Source organism: Neolamprologus multifasciatus, chromosome 2 (assembly GCF_963576455.1).
Source record: "Neolamprologus multifasciatus chromosome 2, fNeoMul1.2, whole genome shotgun sequence".
Lineage (NCBI taxonomy): Eukaryota > Metazoa > Chordata > Actinopteri > Cichliformes > Cichlidae > Neolamprologus > Neolamprologus multifasciatus.
In genome coordinates, this window is record NC_140440.1 from 18,971,020 (window position 1) to 18,993,846 (window position 22,827).

Sequence of the window (22,827 nt, forward strand, 5' to 3'; positions counted from 1 at the left end):
TACAAATACATTCACCATAAAATGAGTAGGTTTATTCGTTGTTCGTCCTTAAATGGATACCAACTTTTATAAAATGATTTGCTGTTTTGTGGGTGAGTTTAGGTATCAATCAAGCCACTGACAGTGGTGGCTAAACAGTGCAGCATTAAAGAGAGACAAAGCCCCAATCCAGGTCTTATGGTACATCCATTCAGCCTCCACGTACGGTCTATGTTAAAGGGGATCTTTTATGCTTTTATATGCGTGTGTTGCAAATAACGAGGCCATCTGTGCAGGTAATCACTATGAGCCAAAAACATCAGTGCTCTAAATGTTACAAATGCACAATGCTATTGTACAGGATGTATCAAAAAGAATAATCCCATTTTAAAGTGCTTTCATTTGATGTTCACAGAAAACAATCTAAACATGCACCATTTAGAAAGAGGGCATTCGTGAGTTTCACTTGGTTCCTGGTTGGTAGCATAACAACAGCAGTGGCTGCAGTGACTGCAGACATACCCACAAAAGTAGGGGGCAAGTTTGACTTTCTTATGGATATAAAGTGTGTGTCCAGTGTAGGGATGCATTGTGCAGTCGTGAGCATTGTGTGATAAATTTTACATTCAGCCATGCACTTTAAAGATTTAATTTTCTTCATGTCCTTTACTTTTAAAAATATAGCTTTTGGAAATCAGATGACTCTTTTGATACACCCTGTTCTCTTAATTATGTATAATGTCAGAAGTGGATCGCCCTAATATGGTTAGGTCATTTAAACAGGTCTGGCCGACACACTGTTCAAATCTTCCATTTACGAGAGTCAGCCAATCAGAAGATAGTGTGCATAATGAGACAGCGGCCTTAAAGGGGGAGGGCAAAAGTAAAAATTTAGAGCATAAAAGGTCCCCTTTAAATTTTGCAAACTACTTCCGTGTAGCCTCTCACTTACTACTTTGGTTTGTACTTTTGATTTTTTTTTTGTTGCCAGAAACATTTAAACATTCTGCCAGAGTCAAGATTACTTTAAAAATTACAGATTACACACTCAGTTGGTCTGTAGTTAATGTACCTGAAGCTCGGGACTTTCTTCCCCCTCCATGATTTTATTTTGTCCCTTTATACTCAGAGTGACAAAGAATCAAGTTTTGTTCTTTTTAAAGAGAAATTTACAGTGATGAGTCAAATATGCTATACTCACAGCAAAACATAACACTGGGGAAACAAAAGGAAACAATATATTATACCACACTCAAATATTAGGAAGAAAAATTAACCAGTGTCTCGTGTACACACTTTGACAGCAGTGCAAGTCAGTGGATCGGGTTCATTTTGGTAAAATCTTCTAAGATCTGAATCGACAAAAATCAACACATTGCAGGTGCACGTAGTAGGCAGATTTAAACTAATTAAAATTGATTAATGTGAAAAGCTCTGGTCCCGACTCCAGTTCAACAACATGTGACAGGTTAAGATAAGAAGAAAAAGTAACGAAGAAGAATTAAAAGCCCCTTCCTTAATCAAAGCAGCACTGGATCACCGACGCTAACACCACAGTCACATTTTTAGGTTTGATCTTTTTAATTCAATTTCAAAATATTGCTTTCAACGATTTCCTCTCAGATATCACTAAAAAGTTAGTTAAACACTCGGAACTGATTTGTCTCCTCCAGTAGGTTTAGGTGAAGGATGCCTCCTGTTATACTCTGTAATGATTTCACTGTGCTTCAGAGCAAATATTCACACGATACTTGAAAAAGCCTGAATGTTGTTACAGTTTGAGAAGTTTTTTTCTGTATTTGATAAGCATCATGACACAGTTTCATATGGGGGCTTATGACTTCAGCTGAGGGTCACCGCCATGAGCTCAGCTTTTTGTCAGAGTGCATGCACTGACTTCATATTGTGCGTGCCTTTTTTTTGTGAGCGCTCATGGCTGACATGCAGTGTTCACCTGTACTGTCTCATATAGCTTGCTCCACTGATTCACTGAGAGATGGTTTAATTTTTCCTTCAGCAACCTTTCAGTGGAATTCACCTCCCGATCATGCATCAAAGTAAAGAACAGACGGATTTTCTTTTTCCCCTAATTTAAACTGCTTTTGTGCTTATGTGGATTTTTTCTCTCTACATGTAAAGAGATCCAAGAGTAAACCAGCCTTTTCCCCACTGAGGTGCTGAGTGAGGTGTTGGCCTCAGCACTGCACTTGGTCCCCAGGTACTGTTTGACTGTTTGCTGCTGCTAAATAGTCAGCATAGGTCAAATGCAAAGAACAAATTAGCCCGCTGGGATTTTAAAAGTACCTAAATGATCCAGAATGACTACTTTACCCACAAACTGTGAAAAATCTACACATTGGTCATTTTTCACTCCAATGTGTAGATTTTCCTGCACAATTACTTCACTCACAAGCACTGAAATGTGTCCAGTTACACCAGTCAGTATACCGGAGGGTCAATCTGCTAATATAATAACATTTCACGCCTGGTTGGTTGGTGATAAATTGGTTTGTATACGATCACCTGGGTGTGTTAGATAAAAAGCACTTGTTGTACAATGTGTAAGACGGTCGTGGATACAACAGATCAGTTACAATTCATTAAATGGTCGTTTAGCAAATGAAGGCACTGAAAAAATGAGTCTGATAAACGTCACCACACTGTTCTGTAGTGCAGAGGTACATACATGTTCCTGCAGCATCACAGTTTCATGACAGTATGAAGAGCATGTAAGGAACGACATTTCCACTTCATGAGGCAAAAAAGCTGGTGAGCCTTGACGTGAGGAGGCGGGCCGCCAATGTCTCCTTTGGTGCTGGACACTATCTGTCTTGGTTGTCTGACCTGAGGCCGCAGTCAGAGGAGTCCTCAGAGGGAGTGTCTAGGACAGGATTGACAAACCCTTCGAATTCTGCAGTGTCCTCTGGGTGGGTGCTCACAAAATCATTCTCCCACTCCAGTGCGGTAGAGTCCTCGGAGGCTGAGGTCGGCCCGCTGTTCATTTGCTTGCCGCCTGGCCTCAGTGCTGCGCGCAAGATGTCCTCCTCTGTTCGAGACCTCTCCCACACTGGAAGCGCGCGATTCATTCCTACAATGCAGAGACATGAGGTTTGATTCTGACAGAAGAGCAGTAACTGATGTCAAACAGCAGAAGGTCCACGGTGGAAGTCACAAACCGTATAGATTACATAAGTGTGTTGCCTTAAAACGTACACAGGAAAAGACTGGATATAAATGACAGATGTAGCAGCAGAGAAATGAAAACAAAAGAGCAAAATATGTTTTCAAAAAATTTAAATACTCTTGGAATTCTATGAAAAAGAGGGCTCATCACATCATCACTATCCTAATCAAACTTTTCAACTTCAGTCAGAATGTTCTTACCTTCCTCATCCTCCCACTCCAGATCTAGTGAGGTACCGTCATCGTTGGTGGAGCGGGTCTTGGTGGTGAAATCCCAGCTGCACTCTGTGTTTGGAGTCACCACATTTGTGTCAGACGGGAGTCCTGGGAACAAACAGAAAGCATGTAAACCTGACCTCTCATGAATATATACTCGCAATGTACAACAAAATGATTATCTTCTTGATGCCGATACAGCCGGCAGTCGGTTTTTGTAGTTTTCAACAAGTTGCAGAGGTCCTCAGAGCAACCGCAGCTCATTCTTCTTTGGCAAATCTCTCAAGATCCTCCAGATTTGATGGGCTTCTAGTGTGGACCCTGGTGTTCAGTTCACCTGACAGATTTTTAAGGCAATGCTTTTGTGCAGCCCAGTCAGTAACGTTCACTTACTGACTGGCTCACTGGAGGTAGTTCTTCACCAGGAGCGACACACGTTTTGGGTCGTTATTGTGTTTGAAGATAAAGAGACAACCCAGACCCAGGTTTGTTTCTGACTGCTCGAAGTTTTCTTTTAAAATCTTCACGTATCCTCCTTTCTTCATAATCCTCCCACCACCGTGTTCCCCTGTGGGGACGGTGTCCTCTGAGTTGTAGAACTCTCACTTTTTTCTCTAAATATCAGCAAAGTGTCTGCAGCTAAAGATCTGTAGTTTTATCTCCTCTGACAAAAGGACGCTCTTCTAGTGTGGATTATTTGTCTCCAGGTCGTTCTTAGCACACCTCAGTCTGGCTTGAAGGCGTGTCTTCTGCAGAAGTTTTTCCTGGTCTCTAACCTTGCAGCTCATTCCTGTGTAGGTCTATAGTGATTGTCTCCTTCAGAATACAATTTCAAACTTGACTAAGTCATTCACGGGTGTCTTGGCAGTTGTTCTCTCACCATTTTTCTTTCTAGAGTCTTTTGCTTCCCACCGCTGCCAGGCGTGTTCTGTGTTGTGTGTTTGTCTTTTTACATTTCTTGATAAAACTCCCCACTCCAGTTCTTGACACTTGGAAACACTGATAACTTTGTATATCGTTCTTCTGTTTTCTTTCTTTCTTCTTCTGCCAATTCTCTCTAAGCTGATTTGTTTTGTAGGCTTTTTTTTGTATGATGCTTTCTCAAGTAACAGCTTGAACCCTCCATCAGGTTTTTATACTGTGTATAAATCGAAGCTAGCGCTCAGTTTTAACTTAATTTTACAAGCTTTGAGCATTAAAGTCACAATTAAGGCAGAATAACAAGGTCACAACCCCGGTCACTTTTGTTTTTCTGAAATATTTCGTACATTGTGTGCAAACAGAAATAACTAATGCTTTCTAAAGAAAACTAGTATGTTTAGATACGCTATGTTTCTCTGCTCTTCACCTGGGAAGAGGTTGACAAAAGCCTTAAATTTCATATAAATGGTTCACTCACTGTTGCTCCTGAAAGCTTCAGACTGGGCTTTAACATTTTGGAGGTAGGCATCAAAATCTTCCCCAGAGGTTTGTCTGAAACCAAAGAGAATAAGACGTGTTTAGCGGGCAATAAATCACAGGAATCCCCCCAGTCCAGCGTACTTTCATTATTTCTGCTGCTTTCATGTGCAGTGAAAACAAATAAAGATGGACTGGACAGCTTGGAGCACTAAAATCTGCTCTGCAGTCTACACACTGCTTGGCTGCAGCAGCAAATTTAATGTGCGCTTCATTACACAGATTTGTGTTTTGAACCTCCACAAAAAAACAAAAAAGACATGGTATAAGACTTTTCCAGGCAAATTCAGCCATAAATGTTAGTGACTAAACAGTCGATTAGCCAGAGGCTGCAAGTTCTGGTTTTCCAGTCTTTCTTCAACGAACACACCATTACTTAAATCCTCCTGCAGAGTCCCATGACCCGAGTTTGTCCTCAGCTCAACAACTACGCCGTTGTCTAATGAACTTAACTGACTCACTTTCTTTGCTGGGTTTCACCGCCGGAGCCATCTGCTTTCCCCCGTGTCCTCTGGGCAGACAGCTGCTGACAAAGACACCACAGATCGAGTAAAAAGATAATCTCATTAGAAATTTCACAGGATTGAAATACACACTGGATTCATTTGAAAGCCTTTAACAATTTTGGCATTATCAAGGAAAAATGTGATCAGACATTTTTGAACAGATGAAGAAGAAAAAGAAAAATAAGCAACACCAAAGGAGCAGTGGAATGTGACCACAGACAAATGGCAGTCCTGGTAGTTGTCCTTTTTTTCTTTAGATCATTGGTCCCCATCCTTTTTTGCACCACGGACCGGTTTATGTAAGGCAATATTTTTATGGACCAGCCTTTAAGGTGTCGCGGATAAATACAACAAAACAAAAACAGTAACGGTAACAAAAAAAGAAGATTTATTCATACCACATGGGAAAAGACCCCAGGAAACCGAGTTAGCGATAAAAACCGATAAAAACCATAAATTTCCCACCCAATCCTCTTAAGGCCCGGTACCAAACGACTCCCAGACCGGTATTGGTCCGTGGCCCGGGGGTTGGGGACCGCTGCTTTGAATCACATGAGCAGAAGAGTACATATGAAACCACCATAGTGACGAAAATTCCTGCTTGATTATTGCTACATGCCAACAGTCTAGTTTCTCTTTGTAAAAATGTGCCTGCAGGGACTGTAATCACTGTAAATATCAGCCCCTTTATGGATCTTTTTTCTTATTTCCCTGCTTGACCTTAGAAATAAAGCCCATATCCAGATTTATATCCACTGGCACCTTTGCCTTTCTGCTGTAATGCAAATAAACTCCTCCTAGTTTGTTTTGCTTGCTTTGCATCTACATCTGCTTCCAGCAACCTGAAGTGTGTCAGAGAAAACAACCTGATTCACACATGTACATTTCCTGTACAGGGTTTCTGCCTGACAACAGCTGACAGCAAGCCCCCACAGTCCAACCATTATTAAATGACCCCCACCCACCCAGCAACCAAAGCAAGCTCATTTATTTACTGCAGTTAGTAATTTTAGGTTTAGTCTTCTGCTACTTTTTGCACAACCCATTGTCATTGTTGCACTTTTCTATTTTAGTTTGTATCGCTGTTTGTTTTGTTTTTTGCCATTTTGCACACTTTTCTTGGGCTCTTTATGTAGTCCTGTGTTGATTGTCTGTTATATGTCATATGTAGCGCCACGGTCTTGGAGGAACGTTGTCTCACTTCACTGTACCACTGCACTTAGTTGACATGACTATAAAGCCACTTGACTTGACTTGAAAAGGAGAAATGGCCACATTATGCTGTGACCTTAGTGCCCCCTAGTGTTTCACGCCCTGTAAATCCACGCAAAAGCAAAAGGATAACAACAAGTGGCAACTAAACTTAAAGGCTTTTCTTTTTTTCGTATGAGTCTTGAACAAGCCTTCTCCAAATTTAACAGCCGATCTGCAGCAAAGTTAGGGAAACATAAGACCTAGGTTTCCTTGGTTTTAATGTCAGATTCTTCAAGGATTTCATTGATACACGGGAAATCAACAATCTCAAGCAAAGACAAACAGTATATTTCCATGAGCAGACAACAGTGATGAAGGCTGAACAGAGAAAGGTGGACTAGTGCAAAAATAATCACTGTGAGCTGAAATTAAGATTGGCTACTTCTTCTTTTCCTCCTGCCTGGCTACTCCATCTTCAACATCTTTTGTCCAAAACATCCACTGTCCCTCCTCTGCACATTTCCAAACCATCTCAGCCTTGCACCTGCACCGTCCCTCTGATGTACTCATTTCTAATTTTGTCCATCCTGATCCTGGCAGAAACCTCAACACCTCCAGCTCGGCCTCTTGTCACTTTGTCAGTGCCACGTTTCCAAACCGTACATCACAGCAGGTCTCACCACCTTGTAAAGATTCTCTTTCACTCTTGCTGCTATACGTCTGTCACAAATCACCTGACACTCGTCTCTACCTGCTCCACCCTTCTTCACCTCTCGTGTGCTTTGAATGGTTGACCCCAGGTATTAGAACTCATCCACCTTCACTTCCTCTGCTTCTTGCATCTTCAGGTTTGTATCTGCCTCCCTCTCATTCATAAACATGTATTCTGTCTCGCTTCATACCTCCACCTCTCCAGACTCTCTTCATAGATTACGATGCTATCTGCATTCCTACTGTGGTTATATCAAGGACACAAACCCCACCCACCAGTTCACAATAAGAAGTATTGAATTTAGGGGAAAGAGAGCCAGAAGGGCTTATTTCACTAAGGCCCAGTAAAAGACAAATATTGTGACTTATATAAACTTATTGTATTTCTGGTCAAGAAGAAAAATGGAGCTGGAAATGAGCATCATAGTCCCCTTTAAAAATACATTAAAAAAACCAAAACAAAACAGAAAATTGAAATCCTGAGAGGTCTCTGCACAGAGGGGCCAGCAGCTTAGAGGAGGTGGAGGAGCTTTAGCCGAGCAGTAAGGTAAAAAAGGCAGCGCTCAGTACCGCCTCACCTCCTTCAATTTTCGTTCACGTGCCAGCCTGGCGGCCTCACGCTGGGCGGCATTTCTAGCCTCCTCTTCTAGCCTCAACTTCTCCTCTTGTGCCTCTAACTGAGCAGAAATAATGAAATGAAACAAACAAGGAAAAAATAAATAAATAAAAAAACAGAACAGAACAGAAAATTACAAAAACAGAAAAAACAATGCAGCAAATTAAAGGTAAGCCAACATAAGTTAAACACAAAATGAAACAATGAGGGCTGTTTAATCTTGACGTGGACAGGTGGCCTCACCTCGGTTCGCAGCTTTTGGTCTATGAGGATCTGTTTGTCTGAGATGGCAGCGTAGCGGTGCTCTTTGAGGTTCTTGATCTCATCATCACTGATGGGCCTGGTGGAAAAACAAGAACACATATTACTGTTTTTGTTTTCTTTTTTCATGCCAGAGATTATTAGCTTTTTCTTTACATCTGAGCAGGATCTCTTACCTCGGGCAGGGCTGGGGGCTCTCAGCCTACAATGCAACATACACAACATACTTTTTAGCAAATAGCTCTGAAATCCACTAAGAAATGCATCTACCCTGCTGCACTGACTCAAGAAGTGCTACTCTGGGACTGAGCGGAGAGTAATCGAGTTACTCTTTGGGAGGAAAAATGGATGACTCCCATATTGCAGGGATGGCCACATCACATCGTTTTCTATCCATCATGAGCCAAGCATGGCAATAATGGACGGTCTGATCCAAGGAGCATAATCCAGCTTTTAATCAGAAAACAGCATTTTTTCAGACTTATTTAGCTCATAAAATATAAACTTACCTCATCACTTTCTACCAGATTCTCAAACTGAAAAAAGAAATAAATAAAAGCACAGTTAGACTCATTGCATTAGCTTAAACAGTCATTCTTAAGAAAGGTTCAAATAAATAAATAATGTACACACCTCGATTGTGTAGTGCTCCCCTGTGGTGCTGCTGCGGAAGTATTTTGACCTGCAGGAAAAATGAAGAGAAAAAAATTTATTTCAGACAGCAGGGGTACCAAACATAAGGCCTGCGGACCAGAATCGGCCCACTTCCAAGTTCCAGTTTTTTTTTCCACTATGTACTTTAAATGTTTATTTCTGACAAACTAAAAAAAAACAAAACATTTTTGTGAATTACTGTGAATTGTTCTGTTTTAGTTGTAATTACTACAATAACTTTATTTTCTTTAATTTTATAGATTTATTCAAAATTAAACATTTCTGTCATTTACTACAGCAGCATTTCGTTATCATGTAGAAAAACAGAGACATGCTAGATGAACTACTAAAACTGCAACTTTCTTCTTATATTAAATGGGATTAATTTAGTAGTTAAACACCTTTACACTGACAGAAAGGGCTGTTTCACTGGTTTGGCCCACGATGTAAAATTACTTTGACATCCCTGATCTAGAGTATAATGAATGAGACAAATATAAATTAGCTTCAGCACTTTTCACTTTCCTGTCTCTTCTTCTTATTGTTAAAAATATACACCAGGTCTATTCCTGATGCTTAATTTTCAAAATACAATTAAAATCTTCAAAATAAAAGGCCCAGTGTAAACTAAATACTCACTAAATACTTGAAACCTCCTTGGTCTGATACAAAGCCTTGTGAAGGTCTTAAAACAATGCTAGGGACTCATTTGTGTGGTATTAATTTGATGTTTGAATCCACAATGCCGGAGTTATTGCATCATAAACCAGGAACAGTGGCTTCATAAAGGAAATGAACTAAAAAAAAAAAAAAGAAGCGTGAACCTATAGCCAAATCTCAAAACTCTACAGGCTGTTCCACCAGTTTCATGGAAGAAGTCTCAGGTGTATGTAGGTAAACAGATATTAGCATAAACAAAATCTATGAACTTTGTATTGTGAAATTTCCCACATAATTATTGATGCGTCACTGTCAGGCCTGTGAAATAGGAAACAGGTTGTTGAGTGTTGGCTGTACAGTTTGTGTTCAAATGTAGTCTGAATCCATTATTTTGTGTGACTTTTGGGTGCTGCTGAGTCACCACAGCAAGCAGCTCCACGTGTTTGATTTGGCAGAGCTGGATGGCCTTCCTGACCCAACCCACATAAGGACTTGAGGCTAGTTGAATGCTTTATGTGGAACAAACTGTACATGAGAAAGCTATATTACAAAGATGTAACTTTCACTAAAGCGGCCTGCTAAATGACATCTGTACCAGGAGCCCTGACAGCCTCACCTGCCCTGCATCAAATACCGCCAATTAACATTATTGATTTGAGCTGTGACCTTTAGGATTTACAACAGTCAAACCTAAGAGAGAAAAAAAGCTGCTTTTTCCCTTCATTTTAATGACTGTATTATTTTGTTGACCGCATTTACATATTGGGGGATTTTCAGATACCTCACTGAAGAGGACAACTTTGTTGTAATGCCACTTTGGGCTAAGTTACAACTACTACTGTGGTACAAAGTGTTAGCGCTACTGTCAGCTCCATTATATAAATCTATGGATGAAAGTGTGAAAAGGCTTGTTGCTGGTAGAGTGAAAGCCTTCTCTCACCTTAACAAAGCACAAGTTAAAGTCAGACTAAAAAGCATCAATTATTTACATTCAACTGGGTGACACAACAGCCTGAAGCTAAGGCAAAAATCAGGCAATTAATCCCAGCAGCTAGGATTAGCAGCTAGGACAGCAGCCAAACTGTCCATATAGTAGTTTACATGATTGTGTGTGAGCTCTCCAGAAGCTCCGTCAGCTGTGCTGTCATTATCAGCCCTTAGCTAAACTACAAGTCTACAGCTAAACTACAGGCTCCTGACACTAGGGGTGGGGTCTTGATTCCCACTGGCACTGGCTGACTGCAGGTACCGTACAGCTAGAGGCTAAACTAGCTGGCCCGTATCTCTGATTTACAACATCACCGTCTGTAATAACAGTATCCCTACACAGCTGCCCAAGTGCTCACAGGCAGACTGCTGTGTCAAACTACCGGCCAACCTTATCAGCAAGCAGATAACGCCGCTTCGGGTGATGCTTGCATGCTAGCTAGCTAAGGCAGCTAAAGCTTGACTCACCCCCCTCCTCGCTGGATCCTGTTGGTTTCTCTCCTGAAGAGCCCCACACAGTATGCCCAGCAGTTACCCATCGCATTGTCAAATGTTCCTATGATCCGGCTGCCTATCGCCTGACAGCTGCTGGAGCATTAGCGTTGGCAGCTACATCTCCAAACGTACTCCTCTCGCTCCAGCCACTTCCTCATCCTCCTTTCTTCCTCTCCGGCTGGTGACAGAGCACAGATGAAAGTGAAACATCACCACCTGCTGTCCTCTACGTGAAGTTTTGTGAAGGGCCAAAATAAAATCCAAATAAAAAAATAAAGAAATAAAGAAATGACTCAGTGAGAAAATAAATGTGCTAGAAAATAATGCAAATAATATCTTACTATAATGATCATAGGGTATGTATTTTATGTTCTCCCACTCCTCCAAGATGTATCAGTCAGTCTGAATCAAACCTACTTTATATAAACTGCCGAGCGTACCAGTATCATGAACATATATATAGCTTTTGGGAATATTTTTGATTCATCCATGATTCATTAATTTGTTTGCTATGCGTGAACAGACATTTTTTTCATCTGAAAATATACAGTGGTATAATGGAGATTAAAAAATAACATGAGAAATTTACACGTGTTTACATACATGAGCGAAGCAATTAAATGTCACACACCTGGAAAAACCTACCAGTGTGGTAGTTTTTATATCTATCTATCTCTATATATCTATATATATATATATATATCTATAGATATCTATATATCTATAGATATCTATAGATATCTATATATCTATAGATATCTATAGATATCTATATATCTATATATCTATATCTATATATCTATATCTATATCTATATCTATATCTATATATATATATATATATATATATAATGTAGGTATTCACTTGACAAATTGTTTTTTTTAAAGGTTAACTTTGTGTTTATTGGCTAGAGTGAATAACTACTATTTTCTCCCATATTTTTAATAGCATTTATTGTATGTGGTCTCTATGTTCCCACCCAGCAATATGGGAGGCCCTTGCTGGGGGTCTCTTCCTGTTAAAAAGGAGCTCTTCCTTCCCACCACTGAAGTGCTGCTCATACGGGACTGTCCATGTGACATTAGCTGCAAACTCTAATATCACATGGTCTTCACATAAAGCACCTTTAAACAATTATATAAAGAAACTAGAAAAAGCATTTTCTATAGAAAATGCAGCGTGAATGCAGAAAATGTGAAGCTTTTGCCTGAAATGCTTAAACATATTTGAAATATTCAAAGCTCAGCTTTCTGAATGATCTTAATTGCATAAGATTAGCAAAATATCAGCCAGTTTATAAATAAAAGGCAACAAAACCAAAAGTTTACCACAGTGAGATGGCTTTATTCTGCACTCCAACGCTAAATTTGTAGTATCTCAGCTCATATTGACTTACTGACATGTCATGATTGTGGCATCTGTGTGATAATACATGATCACTCATCAGCTTGTGCGTCTGAGGCATGATAGCACTTTCAGTTATTTTCTTTGTATTTTTTTTATCAGTCCGTGTTCTCAGGGCCAAAGAGGTGTTCGTGAATCTCATCTTGAGCCGGGATGCTGTCCATGTTGCTGACTTTGACTCTCTGGGTAACAGGCATATATCTGGGCATGAGCTTTTTCCCACTCTGAAAGAGAATCCCAAAAGTGTGCAACTGAATCAGTTTCTTTAAAAGTTGTAAGTCAGAAAAACTAAACTGGAGAATAGTGTCAATGGAAAAAGACCCACGATTTTCTTGGAGTCAGCCAGCGATCTCTCCGAGTACCTCCTCATCCTTTCTTTCTGTTTTTCTCTCTGCTCTCTCAGCTTGTCTTCACGCTCCCTGCAACATGTTGTAGAGAGAGTGGGAGGGTGTTTATATAACACTGCACTGTAATTTCTGCTAAGACTGGAAATAATACATTCAAGAAGAAAAAAAAAACAAATCTAGTTTCTAATCAAGGAATTCTGTTTTTACCATTGCTCTTGGCTCTCTTACCCATAGAGCCTCACAGTTCTGCAGCTGTTACTGAAAATATTTCAAGATGTTTTTTTACAGGTGAAAAATTCAATAGCCAAGTGGGCTGAGGGTGGAACATTGTGCCACTGAGGCACACAGTACCTGGTCCTCCTCTCGCTGTCCTTGATCTTCTTCATTAACTCCAGTTTTTCTTCAGGGATGCTCTCAAGGCTCTGCAGTAGTAAAGACAGCTGCTTCTCAATGTTGGTCAGCTTCTCCAAAGTGTTTAGTTTGGTCATCCTGTCATCCACGCAGCTGCGGTGCACCTCTGCCACCTTCTCGCTCAGAGCATCCAGTAACACATCCTGTGGGTAAGCGAAGTGATTACGAGGCCCTGTAAAAGTCACCAAGTGCAGCTTGGTGCAGCGGTGTATTCTGTGTTACCTGGTCCTGTGTATTTAGGGACACGTGGAGAAGGACCTTCCGCTCAAGCCTGGCTCCTCTCGCCCTCTCCTTCTCAATTCTCTCCTTCATTACATTTATCTGCATTGTAATTTGTTTTTCATCCTTTTCACTTGACAGAAAGAAAGCAGCAATGAGAAAAGAGGGGAGCTGGAATAACCAGAAAACAGTAAAACCCTGAGTGTTATAAGAGCTCTGAAGCTGCAAGCAAAAAGAGATTTAGCCACTGCGTAATGTAACCAAGCCATGTGACATGCTTACTGATTCTTCTTGGTTGTTTTCAAGGACTGTTGGAGCTGCTCCAGAGTCTCCTCCACCCTCGTAGAGTTCTGAATCAGGGACAGGTTCTGCTCCGTCAGCTCTGTCATCAGATCCAGCAGCTGCTGGGGATCAGTGAAATACAGCTCTGGCTCATCCTACAGAGAGGTGGGTAAGACACACCACTGTCAGTACTGGGAAGAAATATTCAAGCTGCTCCTTTAGTTAACGTGAGATAGGATCGGGAAAAACTGACCTCATAATCTGAGCTGTCACTGTCCAATTTAGGATCTGTGACTCTGCAATGTAAGAGTTTTACACCTGTGAGAGAAGTTACAGCAACACTGGAGAGGATTTTAAATGTGATCTTCTAGTTTTTCTTTCTTTTTGCGGTTGTTGTTTGAAAAACAAATCCCCTTTCTGGCAGAATTGTTGCGACTGTGCTCATGTAGCTCATTTATTGTTGCCAGTCACTGCTGGTCTTTCATTTTCACGTTTTTCCTGTACAGGTTGTGAAGGCTTACAACGAGGTTGGCTTGTTTCAGACAGAGGGTGAATTGAGGGTGCTCCTAAGTGCTTAACTACCACATTCAGCACTACATCAAAACTATGACACAAACAGTGGATGTGCAGAAATATTAAACAAAGCCATGAGTGAAACGAGAGTGCGGGTGCTCCCTTACAGACTGTCACTGTGGGCTGGGGACAGCCTGGTCTCCTGGATGGACGTCAGCTGTCTGCCTGGAGTCTCCAAACCTGCGTGCAAAGAATCATTTAAGTCAATTGCAGGACATTAAGCAGAGTACCGCCATGCTGGTCTCTGTTGCCTATTTTATGGTGATTTACTGGGCATTACTTGCCATTCCTAATAGCAGTGTCTTTAAGCTCCCTGTTCTGGTCCTCCTTGGTGCCTTTACAAGACAGAACCTTTGACCTCTGGGCTTCCTGCCACTCTGGAGGAGACAGCTTGAATAGAAGGTCCTTATAACTCTTGTAGTCTACCAGGATTTCTTCAAACCTGGCAAGTTCACTGTGCAGAAGAAAGACTACATTAAAATCTACACAACATAAAAACTGTATCTTCAAGGGAAACCACCTTTAGCGCCTCTGAGTTCACCTTCTGGATAAACATGCTGACGGACTGAGACAGGGGTGATGCCCACACACATTTGATTTTTTCAAGATGATCTGAATGATACCTTTTTATGGTGAGTATTTCAGCAGTTAGCCTCCTGATTTCATTGTTCTTCTCCTGTGTTGACCTGGCCTCCTGTTCATACCTGGCAGCAGAGACAAACACAACTATTTGGAACCTTTCATCAGGCAAATGTTGTACAGGTACGGAAATAAGCGTGTTCAGGATTTGCAGATTGTTCTTTATTCTCCTTCTATGAGCTGAGAAACAACAACCAAACATTCTTATTATAAAAAAAAAATACTTATTTTAAAATCTATGAGTACTGCTGGTATAAACATCGACATCAGTCAGCATGATGTATGTCGATCGCCATCAAAATCAGGCGACAATACACAGTGGTGCATCCCTAAAACACTATTTTATGAAAATGTGATTTTAAATTGAATTTACAGAGATGCTAACAGGACAGCCACTGTTTAATCCTTACATTGTTCTGGCCTCCACAGACTTCATCTCATTCTCCCTGAGAAACTCTTCAAATCTGACGTTGTCTCTCTCAATGCTCCGCTCCAGGTGTTTCAGCAACTTCTCTTCTTTTGCTATGGCCTCGTCCATTCTCAAAATCTCAGACCTCTTTGTCATCACGGATAACTGAGGAAAGGAGGACGAGAAGAAGATGAAGCCAGACTTCTATAAGCTTACATGATGCATATTATTGTAATAGTAATTAATAATAATTTCCCTATCTGTCTGTCTATCTGAGATGACTTTAGTAAGAGAACAGAAGTGGATCATTAATTTAAACAGCAGTCATCTGCTTGATCTAACTCCTGGGGAACATTCAAAAGCATATACACAGAAGAAGATACACATATTTATTACATACATTTTATGCATATACACATACTCAATAGGATTTTATACATACATGTATAATTAAGCGCAGCTGAAGCCCTTCTGGTTAGACCAAACCCTACAGTTTACCTTGTCTAAGATGATAAAAAGCCTGTGTTCAATTCTATTGTCATAATTTTCATAACTCAGGCTGAAAACATTAAAAGCTGGTGGCGCTGAGTTTAAATGATGTGAACATTCACCAGGTGAGGTTAGAACAGTAGGCCTGACCCAAAATGAAGACTTAAACAGGATTTATTAACCTTTTCTGCATTAACTTGACTTTATCTCATTCGGCTGGATCTATAATGCTACATCAGAGGAAAAGTTTTTATTTAACTAGAACAACCTGTTTTAGTTCACTAGCTGAGTTTGGATGATAGTTATCCTCCATTAATACTAGACAGAGCGCTGATGCAAAAAACATGACAGCATATTAGCAACTGTTGAAATCATTTACCTCCAACACAGCTTTATGTCGTTCCAGGGAGATTAAGGCATGCTTGTTGTCTTTTGTTACTTTTTCTGGGGACAGAGGACAAACAACATGTGAAATCGATCGTATCTGATCACATATATTTGGAATTTTCTACTCCTCTTCCACTTACCTTGTTTCATTTGTCCACCAGATGTTTGCTTAGGGGGAACTGTCCTACTCTTGATTGGTTTTAGATTCTTCATCTTCTCATTTCCCCCCTTCTTCTCCTCCTCCGCCTCGTCCTCCAATTCTCCCACCAGCTCATTCTTCAGCTTGGCCGTCACTCTTGCAGCGTGGGTTGTCTTCTCATCAATTGGCAGAGCGAGGAATTTACGCATCTCCTGAGCACAAAGGGCGAACAGCAGCATGACTTTAACACAACAAAGATCCATTTTTCACTTTTAGAAAATGCTGCCATGCCAGTATAATGCGTGGAGAGAAAATCTGTCATTTGGACATACATAAATGTGCAAAAGCACGCTCACAAACCTCTTTACGGTCCTCTCTTTCGTTTACACGCAGCAGAAAAATGCTGTTGCCGTCTGGCACTTTGAACGGGCTCAGCTGAGTCCCTCTCTTCCTCCTTGTCCCTACACACATTGGGAATAAAAGATAAAAACAACAAAAGTTGCAACACTTTCTGTTATTTCATTTTATTCTACAACTCAGTTTTATTTTACGAATTTCTCTTCTCTCTGATGAAAACATATTTGAAATGCAGCACAAACCAATCATGATGCGCTGACAGTACACACACTGTAATGTGTAAAGCATGACTTTATAAAAGAAGCTTACTAAGCTGTGGCGATGACATATCTGAGGTACTTCTGACATCAGGGGTTGAACTAGATTAGCATTTAATGTGGCTGCAGGCTGGGAAAAGAAAACAAAGTTATTCTAGGCAGAACAGGAAGTTACATTTCTGAACGTTTCACACCCTAAAAGCCAGACGGATGTCCTCTGGTGAGGGCGTCCTGGCAATTTCCACCTACAAGATTCCTTAATCTTATTTATTTGTTTTACGTTCTTTCCTAAATCTTAAAATGCCTCTTATAACAGACAGTTTTATTTTCAAAATACATTTACTATCATTAAAGGCATTGTGTGTGTTTTCATACTAATTGGATCTATTTTGGTTGGAAACGTGGTGTGATCTCTGTAATGTCATCAGGCTCTGTGTAATAATACAAATATAAAGGTCAATCAAACACCTGTGTGTGGGTGAGGATCATACATGCTTAGGGCTTAGATGATTAGATGATTACTTAAAGGATGTTATTCTTGTTTTCTCTATATTTTTTATATGTTAAATAAGTATTCTTAAACATGTATTATGTATTCTGTATATATGTTTAAGTGAAGTTGAAGGTGTCAGTTGGTATGTGTTGGTGCCAAATGGGCTGATGTGCTTTTCTTCTGACCGCAGGTTCTGGGCAAAAAGTGTCTTGTTGACGCCAGAGAAGTAATTATAGTATTATAGTACTTGGCACACTAATAATGTTTTGCAAAGCTGGCTAGAAAACATTTCTGTTTCTGACCTTTTTTTTTTTTTTTACGAGTTTCTGCTAATGTGTTAAAGACGCTTTTCAAAAGTAAAGTATGTTCAATGTGTCATAAAGACAGTGAGTAAGTGAGTCAAATCCGACAGAAACAGTGTAAATAATTAATTAATTAATTAAAAAAATACACATTTTTTTTTTATAACTTTACCCCTAAGTAAGGGCTCGTCTTTGCTGTTGATTACACCAGCAGCAAGCAAACGCAAGCAAACCCTGCCAAACTACAGATAAATAAACGAAGTTAGTGATAAATAAAAAAGGTCAAGCTGCTGCAAAAGACAGATTTAAGGACATATTTTTATTGGTATTCATAATAAAGCTAACTCACCGTCTTATAATGCTGTAGGTAAACAGTATAGATCGCAGCTAGCCGCCCCGCTGGCTCTGTGTACCGTTGTCATGGTGAATGTTGCCTTCAGGGCCTCCTTGTTATTTCTCCCTTATTATTTAGTCTTTTGTATAAATAAATAGGGAGGATGTCTATATTTGTATTGCTAGTTTAGTAAATGTGATGAAAAACAAACTAATTTAAGAGAACAGTTACTTGTTATTCTGAAACACTATAAGCATATTACAGGAAATGGTTTTCAAGCTGGCTCTTCAGTTCTGTGGACCAAGTTTGTTCTCCACTAGATGGCATGGACATATCACAAAATCCATCACAGGCCTCTCTGCACTGGATTGCCTTCTTATGAGGGACCCAGGTCCCAAGATTAAAGAAAGAAATACATGTTTATAGCTGGAACCTGTTTCGTCCGTATTTAACTCTCCACCACTTTATCTTTCACTTCATCATGTGTATCAGTGAATATACTTAGAATCAGATACTGTATATTTTCTTCCCACGCATCCACACATGACCCTGCACATCTCCGCTCAACAAAGCAGCCCACACACTATGCTTGCTTGTAGGAAATCCCAGTGTCAGATTGTCAGGTTAAAGTAATGCAAACACACGGGGGAGTGTTGGCTCACACAACAGAAGGGGGCATGTTGTGTAAGAAAACAGAAATGGCGTCTTATTCACATTTGAAGGAATGGCTTCAAGAGCAGGGATAGATTGGAAATCAGAAAGAAGCAGAGGCTCAAGGCTTTTCTCCAAATTCCCAATGTTTCCCTTCCAGAATTCCTCAACTCTCCAGTAGAGAGGGGAAAAAACTTTCTGAAGTGTACGGCTGCAAAGAAAGATGATTTGTACTGTACATAAGACTACCATATAATGCTATAAGTGCATTAGAGTATCTTATGGAACAGTACAGATTACTTCTAACTCCCCTGCTTATGCTGCCCAAAGACAGTGGATATTTGCTATTATATAAGAGGTGAACATTCAGCCTTCCGTGCAAGGCAAGACCAACAGCTTTCCTTCAATCAGAGTCCATGCAGCCACCTTCAATTAACCCAAACTATCTAACCTGAGAAATGATTACACACAGAACATATAATGATTTGAATGTACTGTAAGAACTGAGTCCCACCCCCATCTCTTACAGTTTAACTGAGTTGGTTGAGTAAAAAACAAAACAAAAAACTGGACTCCTGTCATGAAGCAAACGTTACAGCAGAGTTGGAGCTGCCACGCTGTCAAGCAGCTGTTCAGAGATGCAGACTGTGCTTATGTCCATACGACTGAACAGCGGGGTTTCAAACGCAGCCAACATTTTATAGTGTGTGGCTGGTTTGTAAGCGTGCCTAAGCATTATAATATATTATAAATCCACTTCTGATCAAATTATGCACACATATATAAATGCTTTCCTATAGCATTTCATCATCATTCATATTAATAGTTAAATGGTTTAGTGATATCTGTGCATACTGCTGTAAGTAACAGTGAGAAGGTCTGTTAATGACCCGTGAAAGTGGCATATTTTCATACAGATGTACGGCACAGTACAATTCTTGAGCGGCATTCCATTTCTTTATATTTTGCTTTCAAAGAGCTCAACTTTCCTGTATTTGATTAGTGTTTCTCCAGGACATCTGAAGGAGAATAAAAGAAGAGGCAGACCTTAAAAACGATCTAGAGCAGATGAAGAGTGTCTGATAGTCACATTCTTAACAAAGAACCAAAACAAAGACCTGACACAGGAGCTGACAGTCGATCTGACCGTTAAGCTGATCCATCTACTGTTCCCCGAGGCCTCATCAGAAATGTTCTCAGTGGGAGGGTGGCTGTCAAGAAGCCGTTCTTAAGGAAGGGAAACAAGGAGCGAACCTTTGGTTCACGTTATCATCATTCATGGAGAAGTTCAGGAGAGAGGGGAGTGGGTGCAGACAATCGAGGGCTGCTTTTCAGACAGTGTTGTTGGCAGTCTTGCCAAAACTGCACTTATTGCAGTCATTCATATCCAGTTATTTACAAATCAATACATATTATCCTAATGTTGGTGTAGTCAAAATAGACATCTCCCATGCTACCCTCATCTAATTTTTTACTGCACTACAAACTTCTTAAAGTCCATTTAAAAAGAGCAAACAAAACAAAACAAATCTATAAAAAATACAACACTATTCCCTTCAAAGTAAATACTCCAGAGAGCTGCCTTGATGGGAGGTTTGTGCTTTGACAGTGTTTCTTTTTTTTTAATGAATTCTTGATAGCAGTAATTGTGGTTTAAAGAAAACACATGAAAAAGTGTTCTAGGGTACAAAAGCCTCTCCTTGTCTTCTTTGTGGATTTCGATGCTTAAAAAATCTAATTAACATTAATGTTCATTTGCATGATTCTTGATTAGACAAGTGTCAGAGCTTTCAGTCATAACCTTAAAACATCAAATGCACCGTTACCAAGATCATTTTCTGCATGCATTTTTGTCTGCAGTGTGTGTAGTGTGTTGTGTTGTGTCATTGGGAAAAAGCTGTAGGACTATAAAATCCAATGAGAAGTCTCACTTTTTCACTCTTACACACTGTATTATTATTTCAAATAATACTCATGTCATTTAAATATTAAATAAATGAAGGCTGAGATTGGCAGAGCCTCAAATGAATATGCTCAATTGATTATATTTGGCGTTGTGATTGTCTGTACTCTAAAAACAATCTGGTTAATTGAATTAATTATTGCAGTGTGAACTGGGAATTCAGAGAGGCACTTTCTAAATATAGGACACTCCAAAGCATGTCTAATGCTAGTTTACACAGAGTAATAATTAAGTGGGAAATGAGCAAAGCTTCAACTTGACATAAAGCACAGAAAGAAATTGAGACATTATTCAAATTCTCCAAATGTCTGTCACCAGACCTTGCTGTGTTTATACACTTGTCTTTCATGCAAATATGGTAACAGCATTAACATTTTAATTTTCCTCTATTTGTGAAAAAAAGATCAATGAATGCTCCAAGACAGTAAGGACAGTAACTGACTGGACTAAATTAAATAATACAATATATTACATAGTTACAAATATAAGACATAGCTCAAATATATACAAATAACTCAATTATAAAAATCCAGAATATTACTGAGATTAAATATATATGATTTACTCTAATCTGTAAAACTTGGTTATTTGTTATTTTCACTGCAGAGGATATTGTTAAGGGTTCAAATATTGAACCCACAATATACTATAATACCATAATCTAACCCCAGTCAATAAAACAGAAATTTTCTCAAAGCAAACATCAGCAACCCAAAATCAGCATCCCCCAAATTAAGTCTTCCACTCCTCCTGCTTATGGCAAAAGCAAAGCAAAGTATACCCTTTCTCTTCCTGGCATGGCAAATTGTTTGTCCACATTTATTCATCCCCACCTTCGTCCAGTCACACACATTCACTCACACGCATTCACACCAGGTATTGCTGATAGTGGAGACTCCCGCACAAAATAATCAGATTCTCCACCCTCAGCAAATGAGCTCATTCATTTGTTTTATTTCTCATAGGAAAATAGTTCTTTATGCTTTTGGACTGGATTGACAGCAATCCTTTTAGACAGGGACTTACGACCTGATCAGGTCCCCACAGGTGGCCTTCTCCTTAGCCAGTTGTAATTTGAAAAGGTCACTTTATATTTGCTCTCCTGAGAATTTGTCAGCGCTATTATTCACTGTTCCAGGCCTGCTTAGAACAAAAATGAGAAAAAAGAGAGCTGATTATTAGCTCATCAAAGCACAAAACAAAATCACCTGACAGGTTTTTTCTAAGTGCACTGTTACACTTTTAAAGGGCCCAATTCTAGACATGTCTATATTTAATAAAACTCCTTCTATTAAAACAAGAAAACAACCCAAACCTAACTGACAGAATCAACCCATCACTACAACAACAACCTCAAAAGTCTTAAATAATCTTAAATTCCACCCGTTCAATACACCGAAAATCTCGTCAAAAGCTGGACCGTTTGCACACAATAATGTTCCCCTTTAAGCACTTTAACATATTTAGATTTAGCATAATATATAAACATGTTATAACAATGTGTCATCACTAAATTATACATTTCTTGTCCATATCTACACATCTAAACAGTCTGCTATGCTTCCTCTCCTGAAAGCCTCAGTCACACACACACCGGAAGCTTCTTTGTCACCACTCATTCCAGCTGATTTGCATACTGAGTCATATCTCAACAAGTTACCGTGACAAGAGAAATACATGTTTAAATCTTACCACATAATTTAATTATTTTCATTTTCTTTCTATACTAATCACTTCCTTTGATAAATCAGTACAAGAGCACTCCTAAGTCACTCTTATAAAAACTACATTAATCACTTTCCTTTTTCCATAACTCACTCCCTTTGTCATATAGCTTCTTTGAGTTATTCCTCAACTTCAAGCTTTAAGTGTATTTTATTAAACATTCACACCATTTTAACACTCATACAAGTAGCAAGCTGATTTTCATTGTGTATGTTTGTGTTCTTAGCCAGGTTTAATCAATGTCTATGCATTAATCTTCATGAGCTTGTCCTTGTAAGGTTAATGCATTTTCTGCTTGTGTATGTGATTTTGCATATGTTGCTTTTTGCAGTGTTTCAGACTCCTTCACAATTCTCCACTTAAACAGTCAGTTTTCTCTTTCCCCGATTTGCTAACCCAAATTTTAATTTCCCACGTTAAATAACAGCATCCCTTGTCCTCAGCCAGAAGTTAGAGCTCGCTTGTCAGATTCACAGACATATGGCGATGTGAACAATTCAACCAGAAACTTGCCTTAACATGTCCA

The 22,827-nt window shown here is 39.6% G+C and overlaps 2 protein-coding genes across 5 annotated transcripts; both read right to left on the bottom strand.

Moving 5' to 3' along the window:
* Nucleotides 1-10: 10 nt before the first annotated feature.
* On the bottom strand, nt 11-11,092 carry ap1ar (adaptor related protein complex 1 associated regulatory protein). 3 transcript variants are annotated; one of them, XM_085134129.1, is made up of 10 exons: nt 10,894-11,092; nt 8,758-8,806; nt 8,634-8,660; nt 8,301-8,326; nt 8,107-8,203; nt 7,826-7,924; nt 5,298-5,359; nt 4,778-4,851; nt 3,364-3,486; nt 11-3,067 (listed from the first exon to the last, which is right to left on the bottom strand). In XM_085134129.1, exons 1-10 carry the CDS (start codon nt 10,962-10,964, stop codon nt 2,802-2,804), a joined length of 894 nt encoding a protein of 297 aa, XP_084990255.1. In that variant the 5' UTR covers nt 10,965-11,092; the 3' UTR covers nt 11-2,801. The 3 variants fall into 3 exon arrangements, with proteins under 3 accessions (XP_084990255.1, XP_084990245.1, XP_084990265.1); XM_085134119.1 differs by having other exon boundaries at nt 5,298-5,362; XM_085134139.1 differs by lacking the exon at nt 7,826-7,924.
* Nucleotides 11,093-12,422: 1,330 nt separating this feature from the next.
* LOC146524211 (cilia- and flagella-associated protein 100-like) lies at nt 12,423-18,063 on the bottom strand. Of its 2 annotated transcripts, XM_085134035.1 has the most exons (16): nt 17,978-18,063; nt 17,801-17,870; nt 16,886-16,963; nt 16,580-16,680; nt 16,221-16,431; nt 16,073-16,137; nt 15,206-15,369; nt 14,780-14,860; nt 14,441-14,610; nt 14,264-14,336; nt 13,837-13,879; nt 13,584-13,738; nt 13,305-13,434; nt 13,023-13,225; nt 12,650-12,743; nt 12,423-12,548 (listed from the first exon to the last, which is right to left on the bottom strand). In XM_085134035.1, the coding sequence occupies exons 3-16, from the start codon at nt 16,902-16,904 to the stop codon at nt 12,423-12,425; spliced, it is 1,635 nt and encodes a 544-aa protein (XP_084990161.1). In that variant the 5' UTR covers nt 16,905-16,963; nt 17,801-17,870; nt 17,978-18,063. The 2 variants fall into 2 exon arrangements, with proteins under 2 accessions (XP_084990161.1, XP_084990169.1); XM_085134043.1 differs by lacking the exon at nt 17,801-17,870 and having other exon boundaries at nt 17,978-18,052.
* Between the last annotated feature and the right edge of the window lie 4,764 nt (nt 18,064-22,827).